This window comes from Lonchura striata, chromosome 4 (assembly GCF_046129695.1).
Source record: "Lonchura striata isolate bLonStr1 chromosome 4, bLonStr1.mat, whole genome shotgun sequence".
Classification (NCBI taxonomy): Eukaryota; Metazoa; Chordata; class Aves; order Passeriformes; family Estrildidae; genus Lonchura; species Lonchura striata.
The window spans coordinates 69,053,867-69,072,745 of record NC_134606.1 but is presented as its reverse complement, the minus strand read 5'-3'; the positions used below and the strand labels follow the sequence as shown (position 1 = coordinate 69,072,745).

At 44.9% G+C, this 18,879-nt stretch overlaps 2 protein-coding genes across 4 annotated transcripts in view; both read left to right on the top strand.

Moving 5' to 3' along the window:
* The window catches only part of AFG2A (AAA ATPase AFG2A), a 159,947-nt gene extending 158,506 nt beyond the window's left edge, over positions 1-1,441 (top strand). For both annotated transcript variants that reach the window (XM_021554965.2, XM_021554966.2), the window contains one exon: positions 1,116-1,441. In XM_021554965.2, coding sequence (XP_021410640.2) covers positions 1,116-1,292 — 177 coding nt within the window. In that variant the 3' untranslated portion in view covers positions 1,293-1,441. The remainder of the gene's footprint in view (positions 1-1,115) is intronic.
* A 16,086-nt stretch (positions 1,442-17,527) lies between these two features.
* The window catches only part of SPRY1 (sprouty RTK signaling antagonist 1), a 169,743-nt gene continuing 168,391 nt past the window's right edge, over positions 17,528-18,879 (top strand). Inside the window, exon 1 of one of the 2 annotated variants that reach the window (XM_077783044.1) lies at positions 17,528-17,663. The gene's annotated coding sequence lies outside the window, so the exon portion shown is untranslated. The remainder of the gene's footprint in view (positions 17,664-18,879) is intronic. The other variant, XM_021554918.2, reaches the window with a different exon arrangement.

The following is an 18,879-nucleotide window of genomic DNA, read 5'->3' as shown; positions in this document are numbered from 1 at the left end:
AATGTCTGCTTAGAGAAAAACTTGCACAGAAAGATCAAGGCCTCTCTGTTAACTTTCTGGGTGATGTATTACTGATCTCCACAAGAAGCTGGTGCACTAAATCTCAGCTGTGCTTCCACGTTCAGCTGTCTCTAAAGTCCTGAAAAGCATTAAAATGCGTAACAGCAGTGTTTAGCTTTGGTGCTCATTAGAGCAGCACAGAACTAATAGTAATATTGTTGTAACTTGACAAAGCCATCTAAATCCATGCATGTTTTCTTGTGAAAGCTTCCTAAACATGCTGCTAAATCCCCTAAAAAGCTACTAAACGGCTTTGGCAACCATTAGCAGAGCATAAGCGAGGGAACTCCTTTCAGTAAGTGAACAAACAGAGAAAATATGCTGAATAGCCGGACAAATGTGTTTCAGTTGGCTCTTTCATTTACAGATATAAGGGAGCAGTCAATATCAATCACTGTTTTCCCTGTTGCACTGGAAATCACAATATCTCTTTTCATTCCACAAGCTCCTTTCACCACAGTAATGTGTCTTTAGAGTGACACTGGCATCAGTCTGTTTCCGCTGTCTGAAGTCCAGAGAGCTTAAAAACACATTGCAGGGTATGAGACCTTAACCTTCCTCCCCTTCCACACACCCCTCTCCTCTGAGCCTCCTTTTGGAATTAATTGTTTTTATTTCTTTCCCAGTGCAAGGCTGGGAAAGAAAAGTGCCCGCAGAGCCTGGGAATATCTGCTCTTGTACTTTGGGGATGGAAAAATGTATCGCTGGTGGTTGGGATTTGAATTTATCAGGTGTTGTGGGGAGTTTAACACAAGGTAATATGATTAGCGAGTTAATTTGCAGCATGCTGTAATGTGAAATGTAATGTAACTGTGGTTTGAAGTTTGAGCTACATCCTGTTTTTTGGATGTCCTAATTGCCCACAACCTCATTTATTTTAAAAAAAATTAAAAAGTTGGAAAAACTCTACTTGTGATTATTTGGCATTTGGAGTTATTTGATATTCTTGGGTTCTCTTTCTTCAAGTAATGTAAATAATAATAATAATAATAATAATAATAATAATAATAATAATAATAATGCTGTATGGTTGGTTTTTTATTGTTTCTTTGCAGATAACAGCAGTGTGCAGAGAAGCAGCCCTTCTAGCTCTTCAGGAAGACATCCATGCCAAATCTATCGCAGGCCGGCACTTCCGGAGCGCACTGACGGTCGTGAGCCCGAGGATTCCCGACTCTTTAATCCAGTTTTATGCAGATTACCAGCAGCAAAGTGGACTGCACGCGCTCTGAAAGGCAAATTAATACATACCTCATTCACTGTGTGAATGGCAGATTTCCTTTGTGAAGCTGTCTGAAGCCAAAGAGTTTTGTACTGTGAGCGAGTGGAGTGTCTGGAGTTAACTGAATGCAGAATTGCTGTAATAAAAGTCCCTGTGGAAGTTTTGAGTGTTATAGACATTGTCCTAAACTTTAAGTTTTACCATTTCAGTGGTATTATCTGCCTTTTAGAGGTAGTCAGATATCTGGCTTAAGTCAGTTTATCTCAGCTGTATATCCATGTATCGAAAAATCCCCAAAAGATCAAATTCTGAATTTTGGTAGATTCTTGGCCCTAAAGAGAGAAGCAACAAATGCTATTATTGCCTTGATTTGTTCTTGCCTCAACCACAGTTTGGTGCCAGGGACCATCCCAGTGAGTGGCCTCATTACAAAAAGTGCTTAAAATTATTGTGAATTTTTTGATTTATGATATTCAGCAAAGCTGCCAGACATGCTTTCTGAGATAAAGCCAAGGCATCCTGATTCATTACAGCCGAACATTTATCTTTGGTCTTCACCAGCTCCTTTTTAGACATGCTAGCAGGTAGGCACCTTAAAAAACTGTCCAGCCCTTCACCAACCTGAACCCACTACCAGGTGTCAGCAAAAATTTCTTCTTGTTGATGTTTGTTTCCAACAAAATGAGTGAGAATGTTGATAAAATAGATTATTTAAAGCTGGCTGCTTAAAATCCATAATGAACCCTAATTAATGGATGAGAAAACTTCCTTGCAAAAACTGTTATAAATGACCACAAAATACTTCAGGGACAGCTAAAATCTCTTCAGGTTGTTTCTTTGTTATATCGACTGTTGAAATGATGACAAGTCCTTGTGGGCTCTCTGCTGTTGCACTCGGGATGAAATGCAGTTAAGCAAACTAATATTCAGCTTTCTTCCCCACAACAGAAAGGCTGAGCTTTTCTAGTCCAGACATAAAGAGTTGAGGGAAAGGTAAACCAAAAGCAACACAAACTTCAACAGAAAGGTAATTTCTTCACCTTGATTATGGTTTTGCTTTCTTTACTTAGTTCCACACTGTACACATTTTGTAGCTTTTAAACAGAAATCTACTATTTTTAAATGACAGTTTTTTTATTACTCTCATTCTAACCCATTGTTGCTGTAATTAGCATTTAATTTTATTATTGCTGTAGAAGATTAGAGGATGAGGAAAAGGGGGTCCTTTACTTAGTTCAGCTGATGTGTATAAGGTTTTTTCTTTTTTTCATTGTTTGACTTTTTAATAGTCCAACAGACAGAGAGAATTAAGAAAATTATAAACTGGAAGAGTTGCCTTGGGGATCAAGACTGCATCTGAAACTACTTTATCCTTCTTTTCTAAATTCTGCATACTCCGGCTCAGAGCTCAGGATGTGAACCATTCATCATAACCATTAAATTTTTGAGGTTTCCAGAAATTAAATGCCATACCTTTATCCCTTGGCACTTCACTCCAGTGTCTGCTCCTGAAGAGAGGAAAGAGAGACTGCCAATAATGAATTCTGTTTGTGATTTTGTAGCCTAAAAATAACACTATGTGCTGCTCCAGATGAGTGTTAAAACTAGATGGCCATTCCTTGGGAAGTGCTCAGGTTTATTGGGAACATGCACCAAGGAGTGAATGTGAACGGAGAAGCTACAAGAGAGGCAGGTAGGAGCTGGCTGTCCTGTCCCTTTGTGGAACCCTGCTGCCATCAGAGGGAAATTTTGCACATTGAATTTTAGGACACTAGGAGAGAATGCTGGCCCATGTCTGCTGTTTGTGCCTTGGGAAAAAACCCATCCCTGCAAACATTTATCCTTGTACCTGTGTGGTGCCACATTTATCCACAGGGCACCAAATCTCTGGATAAACACCCATATGCCTGAAGTGATTTTAAATGTAAGAAGCTCCCCTTTTTATCCTTGGGTTTGTGGAATTTGATTTTTTTTTTTTTAAAGTTAAATATTATTTAAAAAATAAGCAATGACAAATTTGTGAAGTCCCCAGGAGGTATCTGTTGCTCCTAGAAAATTTTGTTTGGAACATTTTGCCAGTATGGTGATTTCCTGTCTCTTTCATAAAGAAAGATCACTTCTACTGTGGATGAGCAAATTGAAACCCTGGTATCAGATTTCCAGAAAATTACAAAAAATTTGGTTTTGCTCAAAACACAGGGGCAGTATAGCCCTTTCATAATCCAACTTGCTGAGAGCTGTTGCACCCTGAGCCTCTTGTTGGAACTTACTGATGAGGGCACTGTAGGACAGAGCACTCTAGGAGCATCTCCTGTCATTTACAGGAGCAAGTTTTTGTTCAGAGCTGACTCCTCACAACATGTTTTGCTGAACACCTCGTGCCTTGGCACCCACTCAAATCTCTTGCAGTGTGAGCCCATAAAAGCCTGAACACCTCTGTGTTGCAGAGCAACTGAAAGATAGAGGCACTCTGTCTTCTGCTGGGTTTTGTTGTGTTTCCATGAGATATAATTTTAATAAAAGGATTGAGGCTCAGTGAATTTCAACAGAGAAGAATCGGAGAAGAATATCTCTGTCCCATCCTCTCTCTTTGACTGCTTAGACTTCCTAGGCTTACTTCTTTAAGTTTTATAGAAACACAGTCTTCTTTCTGCCTGCTCTTATCTTTTGGAGATGTTTTTTGGCCCAAACACTGCTGGAGTCTCAGAATGATTAACATTAAATCAACTTTTCAACGTTTCAGGCACACTTTGTTTAAATACAAAATCTACCTTTTTTCCTCCAATAACAACCTCTTGCAAAATGGTATAAAATGTATTTTGACAGTTTGGCTAGAAATAACCAGGAGAATACTTATGATAAAAACACAGAATTGTCTTCACTTAACGTGAAAAAAAGTTCAGTCCTGTGTTCTAGCTAATTCATAAAACAGATTTGCACTGCAAGTATGATATACAGTTCTTAATCCTAGAAGAAAGAAAGAGGTTTGTTGTGGATAATTTTCCTTCAGCCTTAAATGAGAGCAGAACATAAGCTTTACCAAGCTCAGGTGCAAGGACAAACATGAGAGACAGAATAAAGGTAATTTATTTCAAAGCTGGGTATTCAAAATAATTGAATTTAGACTTTTCAACCCTTTAAAAATTATGTCCTTGAAGCTGATTTTTGTGGATTCTGTATCCTGGCTCTTTCCTTTCAGCTTCTTTACTCATTTTGAATGTCAAAGTGTGGTGACTCCCCTCTGGAAGCTGGACACATGCCAAACAATGCTCCAGGAACTGAGCATCCATGGAAGGCTGGGAGTGATGTTTCCTGGTGAAGCAGGAGTCTGATTCCGCTGATGGGGTGTGGAGAGGGGAAAAGTGGAAGTCAAATGTGGTGTTTTGCCCTGTAGTGCCCAGGAAGATGAAGTTCAGTGATGGACACAGGTTGGTGGGCAGGAGAACTGTCTCTGCTTATTGTGGTCAGGGCTGTGAGGAGCCTGACCCTGAAGGGTTTTGGTTGTTTCTGGCTCTGCCAGAGAAAGCAGCTGATGTATGGGTGAAACACAACTGCCAGCACAAGAAATGCTGGTGTCCAGGGGTAATGGTATCCTAGTATGTAGTGAAAGAATTTGGGAGGAGTTAGACCTCAAAGATGAAGAGTCACCCGCTGGAAGGTGTTATAACCTTGGTGAAAGGCCCTGAAAGAATTAGTAAAAAGCAGGCACAAAGAACTTGCCTTGCTTCCTGTAATCCCAAAGTTGGGATAAAACCAACTGTGCTTCCATTCCGACTCCTGAGCCTTGGGATTTCTCCTGTGCTGATGCAGTCTGGGGCATAGGAAGTGGTTTGCAGTGGGGGCAGAGTTACATTTGGAAAATCAGTTTTACATTGGGACTTTTTTGTATTTAATATTGTTGCTGCAGTTGTAGTGAATTCCAGTAATTTTTATCTCCTAGGAGCCCCAAAATCTTTTGCTGATAAGTTTTTTTACTTGCATGGAAGACAATAGCAAAGGTGACATTAATGTGTGCAGTTTAATAAGGAGCTTTTCCAAGGTAGTAGGTGCAAAAGGCAGAATTTCTGCTGTGGCTGGGCATGTTTTGCCCATTTGGTAGGCCAGCATCAGGAAGACAAATATTTCAGCTGCAACCTCCTCCTGATCTTGGAGTTTGTATCTGCTTCTTCTGCAAGTGTACGTCCTCTGCTGGAAACTTCACTGAGCGTTTTCACTAGGGCTTTATGTGTTCTGTGTTAAACATTTTAAATGGTGTCATTCTTCCATGCAGACTTAAATCCAACAGCTCCAGAGCCCTTACAGAGAAGGAGATGTGTGTTTTCTCTGTTAACTGGCCTGCCAAGGACAGGAGGGATGAGGGGGGGAGAGCCCCTCTCTGTGTTTGCGTGGCAGGACTCCAGCGAGAGCACAGGTGCTGCAAGAGACGGCAATGGCAACCAGATGACATTCCTTCCCCTTGGACTAGCGTGGAGCCATTGCTCAAACTGATTGTGTGCCCAGCAGCTGGACTGGATGATCTTAACGGTTCATTTCCAACCTAATGATTCTGTGATACCCTTCCAGCAAAACTGGAGGCTAGCCCGTTGTCTGTGTGTGCCTGTGTAAAATCCATGGCATTAAAGCTTGAGTTCCTCTGACTAAAAGATTAGGGGAGTGGAATCACACTTGGAAACCACTGGGAAGATACTAGAAGGTAGTCCAGGCAGTGATTTATCCCAGCTGAGAAGTGAATTACCTTTCTGGAGTTGGTGATGGGGCAGCTGATGTCAGTAGAGGCCCTCAGCACTTACCTTGAGAAAATGCCTTGAGATAGATGGAAGGAATTGAGAGCAGCAACCCTAGACATATTGAGAAAAATATTTTATCAACTTGTGCAAATATATCCTGTTTGCCTAAATGGTTCTGGAAATGCTGCCAGTCTCTTCCTCTTATGCCTGTGTGTGTGGCATTAACCATGCACCCCAGGGATTTTTTTTTTATCTCTTTTGCTACCACTGAGGAGTTTTCACATCTCTGTTTGGTAAAATGGCTCTGCCATCAGCCAAGTGTGGAAAGGGCTTTGATAATGTTCAAGGTGAAACACTTGTCAGCTCTCACTTTATCCAGGAACGGATTATCTGGGCTGTGGAATAATGAGGTCATGTCTTTCCTCCACACCGCTGGCAGGAGCTTCGGATTTCACACAGGGGCAGCTGCCTACACCAAGCCTGCTCTACTTAATGCCTTTAAAGCTACCCTGCTTCCCTGTCAGCGAGTTCTCCCCAAACTGAGGGTGTGAAATGTGCTCACACAGCCTCCTTTGCAGGGTCTGTGAGTGAGCTCCTGGTGCTTGGATTGCTGTCCTGTCCCAGAGTTGGGTGGCTGGGATACAGGACCACAGGACATCAGAAGCAGAGTGACCTGTGCATTGGTACTACACCTAAAGTACAGGAATGTGGAATTGGATTTGCGGGTGGGTGGACCACAGCCATGCAGCTCTTTCCAGGTGTCCCATCAGCAGCTTACAGTCTAAATCTGCAGCTTTAATGCAGAGCTGTGGCAGTGAGAGTGGCCATGGACATGAGAGATCCCTAAAGCACACAAGTTGTGGTTGTTAAAGCCTTTGGGTGCTTAAGTAGATTAGCACACAAACAAATCCTTTAATATTCTGGAATGCTTCCTCATCACCTAAGTAGGGATTATTCCACCAAGCCTTCTGCCTAGTGAAAAGTCTGCCTTTCAGATAGCTGTGCTCCTTAATGATGAGACGAGGTTTAAAAAAAAAAGGAAAATCTGAGAGCATATCAAAAGTGTCTGTGTGGATTTCAAGAAAAGCACAAAAAGAGCTGTTAAAAATATTCAAGACCCTGTGAAAACTGAGGGTGCTGCAGTGCAGACAGTAGCATATGTAGGATTCCACACTGCAAAAGTTGCTACAATTTTATCCTTAAGATTTGTTTTATGGAACTCACTACCACTTTATGTACAACTGTGTGACACAGCTCGCCCACCGCTTTCTTCTTAGCACTGTGAAAATCTTGGTTAAACTGTCAGCTCTCTATCTGAAACACATAGAAACAACCAGTTACCTTGGTCTGATTCCACTTCCAGGCTTTCATCATCTGCGATTTTGGTAAAAAGCTGCTTTTGTTAATGTGTAATGCCTCATAGTAACCGGTTACACTTTTACTACAAAGGGGTGTTTTATTTTCCCGAGGGATGAATAGTAATCAAGGATCAGCTGGTAGTGCCAAGTGCCCTGATAACACAATTGGCTGCATACAGCTTTGTTAGGCCCCTTCCTGCACTGGCTGGCTGGGGAGACTTTAAGAGAAGATGTTGGGAGAGCTGTTCTTTACCTACTTGGCTGTTGGGGAGCTGAATTTTGGGATCACTTTGTCTGCTGGGTGAAGAGGTAAGAACTGGCCTTGGAGCACATGAAGCCCTTACTGATTCAGGACAGTGAGGGGAAGGTGGGAGAGGGGATAGATGGAGAAAATGCTTGAAAATAAACATGTGAATTAGAAATGTTACCCTGGAATTCATCACTGACTAATTTTTGTGGACATGCGTGGGGGTTGATGGAGTTGGAAGGAGACAGAAATTGAGATGGAGTTGGAAGGAGACAGAAATTGAGAATACTGATTCTAATCAGAGTAGGGGCTGATTTGTGCTATTTTGATGCTGATTTAGGTGAGCTGAAGAAGGGCTACAATCACCCTAGCCTGTGGTAGGAAGTGTCTCACTGCTAAGCACAAAGTGGAGTCTGGCTTTGATCTCATTAACCCCATCAGCACTGGAGTGGCAGGTGTGTTTCTGGAGCTTGACTCATTCAGACACTTGAGGTGCATAGAAGGTGGCAGAGATTACTTCAGAACCAGAAAGGTAAGACACAGATCTTCCTCTTCTGATTTTTTTCAGAAATTTAGGGTCCAGTAAAGGTATCAAGAGAGAGGAGGGAGATCTTCCCCTTTTCTCAATGAGAAGAGGAAAAGTTGGGGGAATAAAAATTTGAGGAGAAGTGGGAATTTCTGAACTCCACAGAAAAAACAATGAGATGGAGAAGAAGGAAAACCCACACCAATAATAACAGGAAGAGCATCTTGGAGACAGCTTTGCACAAAGGTGGGCTTTATATCTTGCAGTCAGTTCTATTAGGATGTGACTTAGCCCAAGTTTTGAGAATACTCAATATTCTTAATAAGTGCCCTGTGATTTTAAGCTGGATTTATCCTGCTGGATTGTCTTGGGAGGAAGGGTCACAGCCACAGTAGTTGAGCCCAAGCTGTGCAGACTAATGTGAGACTTCTGATTTAAAAACAGGACACAGAAGCAAATTTCTGTGTTAGCTCTAAAATTCCATTGTTCCATCAATTAAGGACACCCCCCCTCATGACTTTGATAGTAGAGTGTGTGTGGAAGGAAAATAATGGTGGTTGTGACTTGCTGAGCCCCTCCAGTTGTAACACACGTGTCCTATCTTAAGTGAGAGCTGGAAACAAAATTCCCATCATAACCTCAGGTTTTTAATCTCTGCAGAATATAATGAACTATTTTGAAAGGGTGGTTGGAGGGTTAAGCTAGGAGGGACAAACTGGTAGTGTAATAACATCTATATTAAAAATAAAAAAAAAACCCAACCAACCAACACAGATGTAATGTATTATATAATCTCTGTTAAACTTGCTCTGGGAAACCCTCCAAGAGCCAGTGTCAGTCTCCATTTTGTACAAGTCTGTACATAACCTTTGTAAGAATTTGTGTGAAGTTGGGTGGGGAAACAGAGAAACACAAAGTAAGAACAGAATGTAGCCTGGCCAAAGGCTTTCTGCAACAGCGCATTCGGAGCAGGGACACAGGCAGGTTTGCTCCTTCCTGAGCCTTTCCCACCAAGCCACCCCCTCAGCACAGGAGCTGTCAGCCTCTCTTAGTTGCTTACAGATACAGCAATTAATTTAATCACTGCTAATAAGTAATGTATATAATAAGATATGGGCCATGCCACAGGGCTGTTTGTTTTCCAGGATCTTGGTCACTGCCTGTCTCAGTATAGGTGGTGTTCACTTACCTTCCAGCAGAGAATAACTTGGAACAAAGTGCTTTCAAGCATGGTGTTTGATACAGGGGGAAAGCTACTGAAAACAGAGGAACTATAGTGATAAATCCCCTTGTGAAATGTGAAAGAACCTTTTTACACTTCTCTGACAAAACATCAGTCTGACTGTATCAATCTACTCCTGCTGAGCTCTTGTCAGCTTCTGTCCTTTCCACTTTCCTCCTTCCCTGGAACTACTGTCCTAGTCAGCTCTTCTTGTGACACCTTTGGAAGTCATCTCTCTTAACAGAGGTGTTGTTGTGCTGCTTCATTCCCATTCCCTGCCAGGAAGGATTGTTTTCCTCTACACAATTCAGCAGAGCCGCCACTGGCACTGAAAATATTGATGATGTGGAGGTGATTTGGAGCATGGCAAGTTTCCTCAAACAAACAAATAATGCAGTTATATTCATGGGCTTTGGCTGAGCTATTCTGTCATGGAATACACTGAGAAAATATTTTTTCAGTCTTTTTAAATTTTAGTCTGAAACCTAAGTTTAAAACAGAGCTGATGGACCAACTATCTCCTGTCTAGGCTACCTTTAACTGCAACAGTAGGGCTGGTTTAGCTGTTCCTCAAGGAGCAGACAGGGAATAATTCCACATTTACTACATTCTCACAGTAACTTTGAATCTTTATAAACACAAGCTAGGATATATATTGGTATCCTAATACCCAGCATGTGGAAAGAGGGATGTGATTTAGAAAATGCATGCCTTGGAAGTTCTCAGCATCTCATCTTGGTTTTCCTGACATGATCCTTCCTTTCAACCTCTCTTTTCTTTGCCCAGAGAGGTCAGACAGTAGGAATTGTCCCTTCCTGCCTTAGAAAGAGCTCTGAGCAAATCATTCTTTTTGTGTCTTTCTAAGAAGTGCTGAGCACTTTTGTTTTATAGCGATTGGCACCCTGGAAAATTTAAGTCTGCAGGAGCTAATGAATCTACAGAAGTGTTTGTAATTGACTCTAAGTTGTTGTTTTTTCATGTGGCAAGTTTTAAAAAAAAACAGCAGATGGTTTTGAAAGGTAATTCTTGACATCAGTCCAGCTCCAAAAGTGTTGTTTTCCATTTGCTTCCCGTGTTTCACACTGTTGGTGTGTGATGAAATATGAGTAGTGCTACTGCTGAGCTGCTGTGCTCTTGTAGGCTTGTGGTGAGAGATTTTTTCCATGTCTTTTCAACCATAAAAGAGTAAAAGAACGGTGTGGTGTTGGTTTGTTTGTTTTTCCCCCTGTACAACACCTGTAGCAAAGACTCAAAGAATATTGTAACATATATTGAATACTGATCTTAGGTGCATAAAGGTTTAAGTTTTCTGAAAATGGGACATTTGGAGGAGAATTAGAAAAGCCATGTTGCTTTGCTATGAGAACAGAGTGGTGTGTAAGTTCTAACAGATTGATGTTTAGGTTTTGATAACTGCCCTCTGCAGAGCTGAAATCCAGCCAGGTGGTGACAGCTATTTCACTACTCTGAGAGGTATGGATATAAATAATAGCTGAGCAGTTGACCTCAATATCTGCTGGAGCTGAAGATGACCTTTCTTGAATACTCTGAGGTCTCTGTCTGGCCTTCCATGTAGAAAAGACTAGAACCCACTAGGGAATTGTTGTCAGGGATTTTTTTTTTTTTCTTTTGTTTAATAAACAGGGAATTGCTGCAAACACCGAGTTCAGCCAGGCAATGATGTCCACAGTTCTAAGCTAATATAAAATGTGTATTTTTCAACTGGGCACACTTGTCATTCTTATCTTTATTCAGATGCTTCTTTTAGGCTGGATTATACTGTTGAAAATATGGAAAGATTGCTGTAGGCAATAGTGCAATCCCTCCTTGGGAATGCTTTGATATTACAGTGCTGCTCCAAGAAATGTCACCTTGCAGCAGCATCACTGCAGTGTTTTGGGCAGGCTAATTTAGGAGGAAATTCCATTTTCTGCATACATTTCAAAACTAATGAACGTGGGAGGCAACAGAGACAGATCCTAACTAGGCTTTGAGATACTTTAAACAGGGTATGTTTCAGTAATAGATGTGGTTATTGTAGATGGGAATTCTCTGGCTTCTCAAGGACAGCATGTTTAATTGATCAGGGAAAGAAACAAGCATCACAGGAGTGGTTTCAAAAGAAAGAGTTGTGGAGGGAATCTAAAAGAGGGACCACCCCCCCAACACACACAAACACAGAGTTTCTGGTGTCACAACCTCCCTGTGCTGAGTGTGTGTCTGTACATGTCCTCCTGGGTGGGAGCCAGCAGGAGAGAGGCACTTCAGGCTTTCTCCATGGCTTGTGTGGAACTAGAGCAGCCTGTCTCCCACCCCGATGGAAATGAGGGGGGTTTTCATCAGCAACATGACAGTATGTGCAGGGGCATGTGTGTTTTCTGTTATTACTGTCAAGCGTTTTCCCAGTCCTTTTTGGTGGGAGAAATCTGACTTTTTCAACCCAAAGGCTCTTATGGGATAATATTTTTCACACTATGTCCAAAATACCAAAGTTTCCTGACTTCCTCGATCTTAAAGGGAACCAAGGTTAACTTTGATTTCCCCAGGAACAGAATCCAGCCCTTGACACTGAATATTCCTTGACAGGTCATTGTTACTACGGAACAAAATTCCAAGATGTGCCTGACAAGCTCTTCTAGAGTACAACAAACCACATCAAACATGCAGGGGGGGTCTTGGCACTTTATACTTGAACTGCCAATTGCAGAATCTGTCAGAGGAGAAAGACCCAGAAAATGGGAAAAGGATGAAAAAACAGAGGTTAATAGCAAATTATATTTCATCACTCTCTTGTTGGGATGTGGGAAAGTGACATCACTGTTGTCTTGTAGATTTGTGGCAAGAGATTTATGTTTTCAGAAATAGAAGAGTATTTGTTTTTTTCCCTGAGAAGTTAGAAGTGGGTGATGCTGTGGCCAGAAATCTGTGTGGCTCCTGTGACACGTTCCTTTACCTGTAGCAAATTTCTGGTGGGAAAGCAGTGACAGCTTCTGAGATATCTGAGAACTGAGATACACATTTTCTTAGCACCATTTGGTACCACACAAGTGTATGAAGGCTCAGAGGAAGAAGTTGCCATAAAAAAAATTGCCCGTTGGAAACTTCTCTTCAAGAGATCCATGGAAGAACTTCCTCCCTGTTAAATCTCACTAAAATGCCTTTCAATGATAAAGCAGAACCAAGAACATGACACAGACGTGAAGCTACTGCTTCCCCACAGAAGCTGCTGCAGCCACAGAGGGAACCTAAACTTTGGTTGTTGACACACTGTTCTCAAGAACGACAAGAGAGATTGTGTTCATTAGGCCAACCCCATCATTCTTGCTAAAAGCAGGCTCAGGTTTCCATGTATATTTTCAAATCAAATTAGAAACACTGCTCCTGAGACCTCCTTCAGCTGACAGTGACGGATTGCACAACCTGATAAACAGGAGGCATTCCTGGAGCTGTGCTAACACCCGAGTCGCCACAAGTGCTTAGATAATAAAAACATGCACAGAGCCATGTATTTAAATTAGCAGAAAGCTTCTCCTCTTCCCCCATTAAAGCAGCCTACTCCTGGGGAGCGGCAACTTCTCCAGCAGAAATAGGAATTGTGTCTGTGCAAGGAATTGTGTCTCAGTGGAATGGAAGGGGCAGTTTGCTCAGCACTAGGATACGAGACAAGGATTTGCATATAATTTATGGTAGATGAGAGTAAATTATTATTGGCATTCAGTAATAATGACAGTTTTCCTTTTTTCACAAAGCTGTTTATACAGGCAGATGAAGTCAATTAGCTAAAATAGTTAACAGTTAATAAAAAGCAAGGGAAATATGGTCAGTAGCTTAGCAGAATACCTTGTGCACATGCAGACAACCCATGTAGCAGCTACACATGAAGGCTAGAGGGGCAGTTGTCCAAGGAAGATTTAAGTTGTTCAGAAAACAGTAACTATGGGTACCTGAGGAGAGGTGTAGAGGTGCTAGTTGCCTGTATGTCAGAGGAGTGGTGGAAAATGAAGAGACTTGCTGTGGCCTATCCTTAGGAGAGTGAAGTTCTGCCTGTGGTTACTCAAGGAAAATGCTGGTTTCTTTGATACAATGCAGGAGATGGGGAAGGGAAAGTGTGTTCTCAGACTCTCAGCCTATTTTACAGACCTTGGCATTTTCGTCCTATTTAATTTGGGCACAGACTAAACCCCTCTCTCTGCAGCATTTGCCGAGATGCTTTGATTCCACATTCAAATGTTCATGAGGCAGGTTCACGTCGAGGTTCGTCCCTTTGTTCTTGGAGGTTTGCCCGGCTGCTGCCTTTTACTGTCTCCTCTGCCTCTAAGAAAAGCTGATGTTATCTCCCGAAGTGAAAACTACAGGTTCTATTTGTAACTGAGGATTTCCTGTGTGCCTTTCCCCAGCCCGTGCAGTGACGGCAAGAGACTGGCACATGGGCTGAGTGTCTCCAGAGAGCTTTGAGAACAGCCCCTGCACAGGAGCTGAAGAAATCCCCAGCCACCCGTGCCTTTGATCTCAGATAAAGGTCAACCTGTCTGGTAGAAAGTGTGATGGGAAATGCTACCACATCAGCCTTTGCTTTCTCTTCTTTACCCTGAAATGATTCACTGTACGTGTCAGGGTATGCCTTCACCACAGCAGCCATGGTGTTTGGCTCTTGGGAGCAGCTTTATTCATCTCATGCACCAGCATAAGCCAGGGCCAGCAAGATTTCATGAGAGCTGCTGAGAAACTTGTTATTACAGCAGTGTTCCATAGCCTTTGTTGGTTTGTTGGAGAGTTTTTAAATCATGGAATCATTTAAGCTGGAAAAAAACCTTTAAGGTCATTGAGTCCAGCCATCAACCCAGCGTTGCCAAATCACCAGTAGACCAGTCCCTAAGTGCCACATCTACACATCTTTTAAATCCATCCAGGGTTGGTGACTCAGCCAGTGACCTGGGCAGCCTGTTCCAGTGCCTTCAGTGAAGAAATTTTTCCTGATCCCCAATCTAAATCTCCACTGGTGCAACTTGAGGCCATTTCCTCTTGCCTTGTAGTATATATAGGCCTAGTGGTGTGTTAAAAAGTTAGTTATGCTGGTCTTGTCCCAACAAGCACTGAGAGTTTCTGAGACTGTTCAAGCACTGACAACTACAAAGTTCCACCTGACACAAACTCAAAGCTGCTGACACACAAAGCTTGGGGAGCTGTAGGTTCCAGTCAGTTCTCCTGACACCACCTCTGCAAGATCATCTCTGGTGAGGGAAGTACCTGACCTACACACGCTACAGGTAAGACTGGCACAACAATTTGGTTCATAATTTTGTTGTAAATGCTAATGGAGGGGGGTGTTTAAATTCCTCTGTAACCTGAGAAATGTTGTTGCAGCTGTGAAGATTGGTTAGGAAGTGACAAGTAACATGCATAAAGGGAAACATTTCCCCTGCTGAGTCTCCTCAAAGCCATGTTGGCTTTGTGACTGCGGATGAGTGTGTGTCTTCCTTCTGGACTGGGATTTGTGCCTTAGCAAGGGCTAAGAGATGCTGCTTAGGGAGAAACAGAATAATATTCCCAGGGGGAATGCACCATGGAAATAGTTGTTCCTGATAGTGGGAGGATCACAGTTTATCTGGTGCATCTTTACAAAGGTCAGTTAAGTCACCTAGAGATAAAAGTTACTTCTAGGTGTATTAGGAAGAAAAACAAAAAGCTAAGGATGGATTGTGCTTTTGTTCTGTCCAGTGCTGCTGTGAGGGAGAAGTAGCATCTGACTGCAGAAGGTGGGGATTATCTCCAGTACCCGATCCTCAAAGTGAAAGTGGAAGGAGGGATTGGATCACTGCTCTTGGCCATCATTCAGTCCCCCGAGCCCCTTCTGGCAGGTTTTTCTGAAGGATTTCCTTCAGGCACAGAGGGCTGGTCTCTATTGACTTGGTGTCAGCTGAGCCACCTCTAGATGATGGTTTGGAGATAGAAAATTATTTGGTTGCATCAGATTCCTGCCTGTGCATCAATCCTCAAATTTAGGCCATGTTAGGATGTAGCCATAGGTGCCAGTTCATTCTCCAGAATGTTGCTCTCCTTTTTCTAATCAGGACTTCTCACTGCTATAATTTCTAGGAATAATCTAGTGAGATGGACTTGTGCGAGGTGCAGGAATGTTTGCTTGAGCCTGTGGAGAGCCTTTGGATATTGCTGGAGGGTTTTCCCTTCTTTCAGTGAAGTACTAATTCAAGTGCCAGGTGATAGTGAACACCTGCCAGTCCTCTTGGTTATTTGACTGACCCATTTAAGTCTGGTATTATGTTTCTAAAATCAAGCTTTTACACTTGGCATAGGTTTTTTAAGGTGGTACTGGCTTTAGAGATGTGAAAGGAAAGGCGTTGAGGTGTTTTCATGGTCATGTCCTAGGAAAAATGTTTATGGACTTCTGCGAGAACTGAGCCCTGCTACCTACAAAGATGAACTGCACCACTAAGACTACTCTGCAGGAGTAATGGTTTTTAAAATTTTTTGTAGTAATTTTGGTTCTTTAGTTGGATTTTTTGTTCTTGTCAGACATAAGCTTTTGTAACTCTTTATAAAGTTTTTAGATGGATTTCACTGAAAATGATGTTGTACTTTGTGCTCAAGGTGTGCCTGAAGATGCGTTTGGTGAACAACCACATTTTCTAAATCCATATTAATGGATAAATCAAATATTGTTTTGGAATACTTTTATTCCACACCAAGGATTTTTATGCTATTGTTTGTCCTTTGAGCCTCTGTCACTGGAGAATGGTATTTATGGTTTGTCTGCAATCTGTTAATTACAAACTCAGCAGTATTAGGAGTCACACTACCACTAGTACTATATTCTAGTATTCAGTACAGAACCTCTAATGCATGCAAATTTTATTTCATATAGAAATAGGTGGTTCAGGTAAAGGTTGTGCATAATGATGAAAATTTCAAAAATGAAATGAAAGCTTAGTGAAGTTTAATGAAAAACCACTGTGCTGCTTCCACAAGTGTGAGCTGGGTGTGCAGACTGTCACAGAGTACCACCTTTGTGGTACAATCCTGTTTGTAGGGATTGTTTGCTTTTGGATGTATGTTCCTGCTAAGCAGCTCCACATATCCTTAGCACATACTTCTTTTCTTTGGGGCAAAAGGTGGGAGAAGTTTTGTTTTTGGTTTTTTTTTTTTTTTTTTTTTTTTTTTTTTTTTTTTTTGGTGAAAGAGATTGTTAGTATGGTTCAGATAAACTTAAGGCTGAGTGGTGTTTAGCCAAGTACTGGAAGTCTCAACTATTCCAATACCTTACATGTTGTTATGAGAATTTGGATGTGCTTCATATCACTTTCCTGTTCTTTTGGTGGCCTAAATACTCTAAAATATTCTAAATATTAGAATACTCACTGAGAAAAACCAAACCCCCAAAAATCTTACGTCAAATGTAATATCTGGCCATAAAACTACTGACTTGGAAAGCATCCCTGTATCTCCTTGGCATCATGGCAGGGATGCAGTCGTGACCTTTAGATCGGACCTTGCCGAGGCAGGGCTGGAAAGGTGGGAGACAAGACAGCCAGGTCGATAACCAGTATCATCTCTGCTGCAGTGACAGCCGATGGGAAGAGCCTCTTCCTATCTCATGGCAGGATGGCGAGAGGGAGTGCTTTTCTCGGGTCCTCAGCCGCCTCCGCAATAGCCTGAAAGAAGCAGAAAATACCTTGTGAATATAAACGAAGGGCTGTTCCACCTGGCTTGAAGGGCGCAGACGGCAAAACGCAGAGAGGAATCTCTCTGTAACTCTGTCAGAGGAGCGTGGCAGAACTTCAGCCCTTCAGCAGAGCCCTGTGCCCGCCGGTGCCGCGGCAGCTCCGTGAGCTCTGCCCGCCCGGCCGAGCGCAGGCGGGGGCAGCGTGTGCGAGCCGGGCAGCTCCGAGCTCCGCCGGGCCGAGCCCGCGGGGCGCTCCCTCTGCCGGCGGGGCCTCGGGGCCGGGAGGAGCCGCGGCCGCGGGACAGCGCGGGGCCGGGGCCGGAGAGGGGCAGGTCCTCCCTCCTTCCCTCCTCAATTCCCTCCCTTCTTCTGTCCCTGGCGGCCCGCGGGAGCGGCTCCCGGCGGGAGGGCGGGGAATCCACGCCGGGATTTCGGAGGCACACTGACATCAGGGGGGCGCGGCCGGCGGCGGGCGGGGGCTGCGCGCTGAAAGGCGGCGAGGCGCGGCCCGAGTCACTCCGGAACGGCGGCGGGGCAGCGCGGAGCGGCTGCCGGCACTGCCCGGGCTGGATCCGCGCCGCCAATGTGCCGCGGGAGGCGGGCGCTCACCCCGGCCCTAGGTAAGCCCGGGCGGCGCTCGCCGCGCCGCACACCCACCTCCCGCCGGGTCAGGTGCGGGCGGGCGGCCGGGGCTCCCCGCGCCGCGCTGGGGGCGGCCGCGCTGCGAGGCGTGCGGGAGGTGCGGGCGAGCCGCGCTCGCTGCTCCGCGGGGCACCGGGCGGGAGAACCGGGGCTCGGCTCCCCGGGCCGGCAGCGCTGAGTTGGGCGCGATTCGCTGCTCACAGAGAAGCTCCGGGTCGGTACTCGCCCGTCCCGCCCGACGCGGGGTCTCCGGCGCGTCGGAGCTCTGCGCGACCCTCTCGAGCCTGCGGAGACCTCGGTGCCAGACTGCGGCGTGCGGGGTCGCCCCTCCCCGCCGCGTCCTGCCCCTGCCCCGAGCCTGTCACTCGGCCCCCGGCAGCGACAGCCAGCACATGGCTGTGTGCGGCGAGCTCGCAGGGCCATTGCATTGCGCTGCCTCTGGCTTCGTTCGCAGTTCGCTGAGTTCTGCCTGGAGAGCTAGAGCCGCTTCTTGATCGCTTTAGAAAGAAAATAAAAAATCAAAACGAAAAAAAGCAAAAACCCAACCGAATCTTTCGCACCAGAGGTTGTGGTTGCACTTTGCCAGACGGGACTTGCGGCAAGGACCATGCGGTGAAGCCGAGCGCCGGAGCGGGACCGCAGCCCTGCACTCTGCGATCGCAAAGGGAAATAACAAACAACCGGAGCAGGAGCCGCGCACCCGCCGCCTTTTCACAGAGACCAGCATCGCAACAGCCCCGCTGCCTGCCGCAGCCTGCAGCCGCCTGAGGCTCCATCCAGATACTCCGCTTTGCAGGAAGGGCTGGATTTGCTCCCCGTCGCCTCCGGACCGAGAGAGCCGTGGCCGAAGGAGAGCGCCGCTTCCACGGGCGGCCGGGGCCGCTGCATGCTGACCCCGGGAGAGGGGAGCTGAGGTGGGCAGGAGAGCGGGGCTCTTCTCTGCTGGCCTAGTAGGACGTGGAGATCGGCGAGCGAGGGCTGCGCGGGGACTAGGAGCGCAGCCCGCCGGCCCTCCCCTCCCCGGGGGCCGGGAGAGCGAGGAGCCGAGGCCCCGCCGCCCCCCGCCCGCTGGATTTGCCGTTCCCGGTGGCTGCCTGCACACCCGTAAGTTGGGACCCGCCGTGCACTCACTCGCGGGGCCGGCGCTGCCGCAGCGAGCAGGTGCCGCGGGGCGCTGCGGCGCCCGCCCGGTGA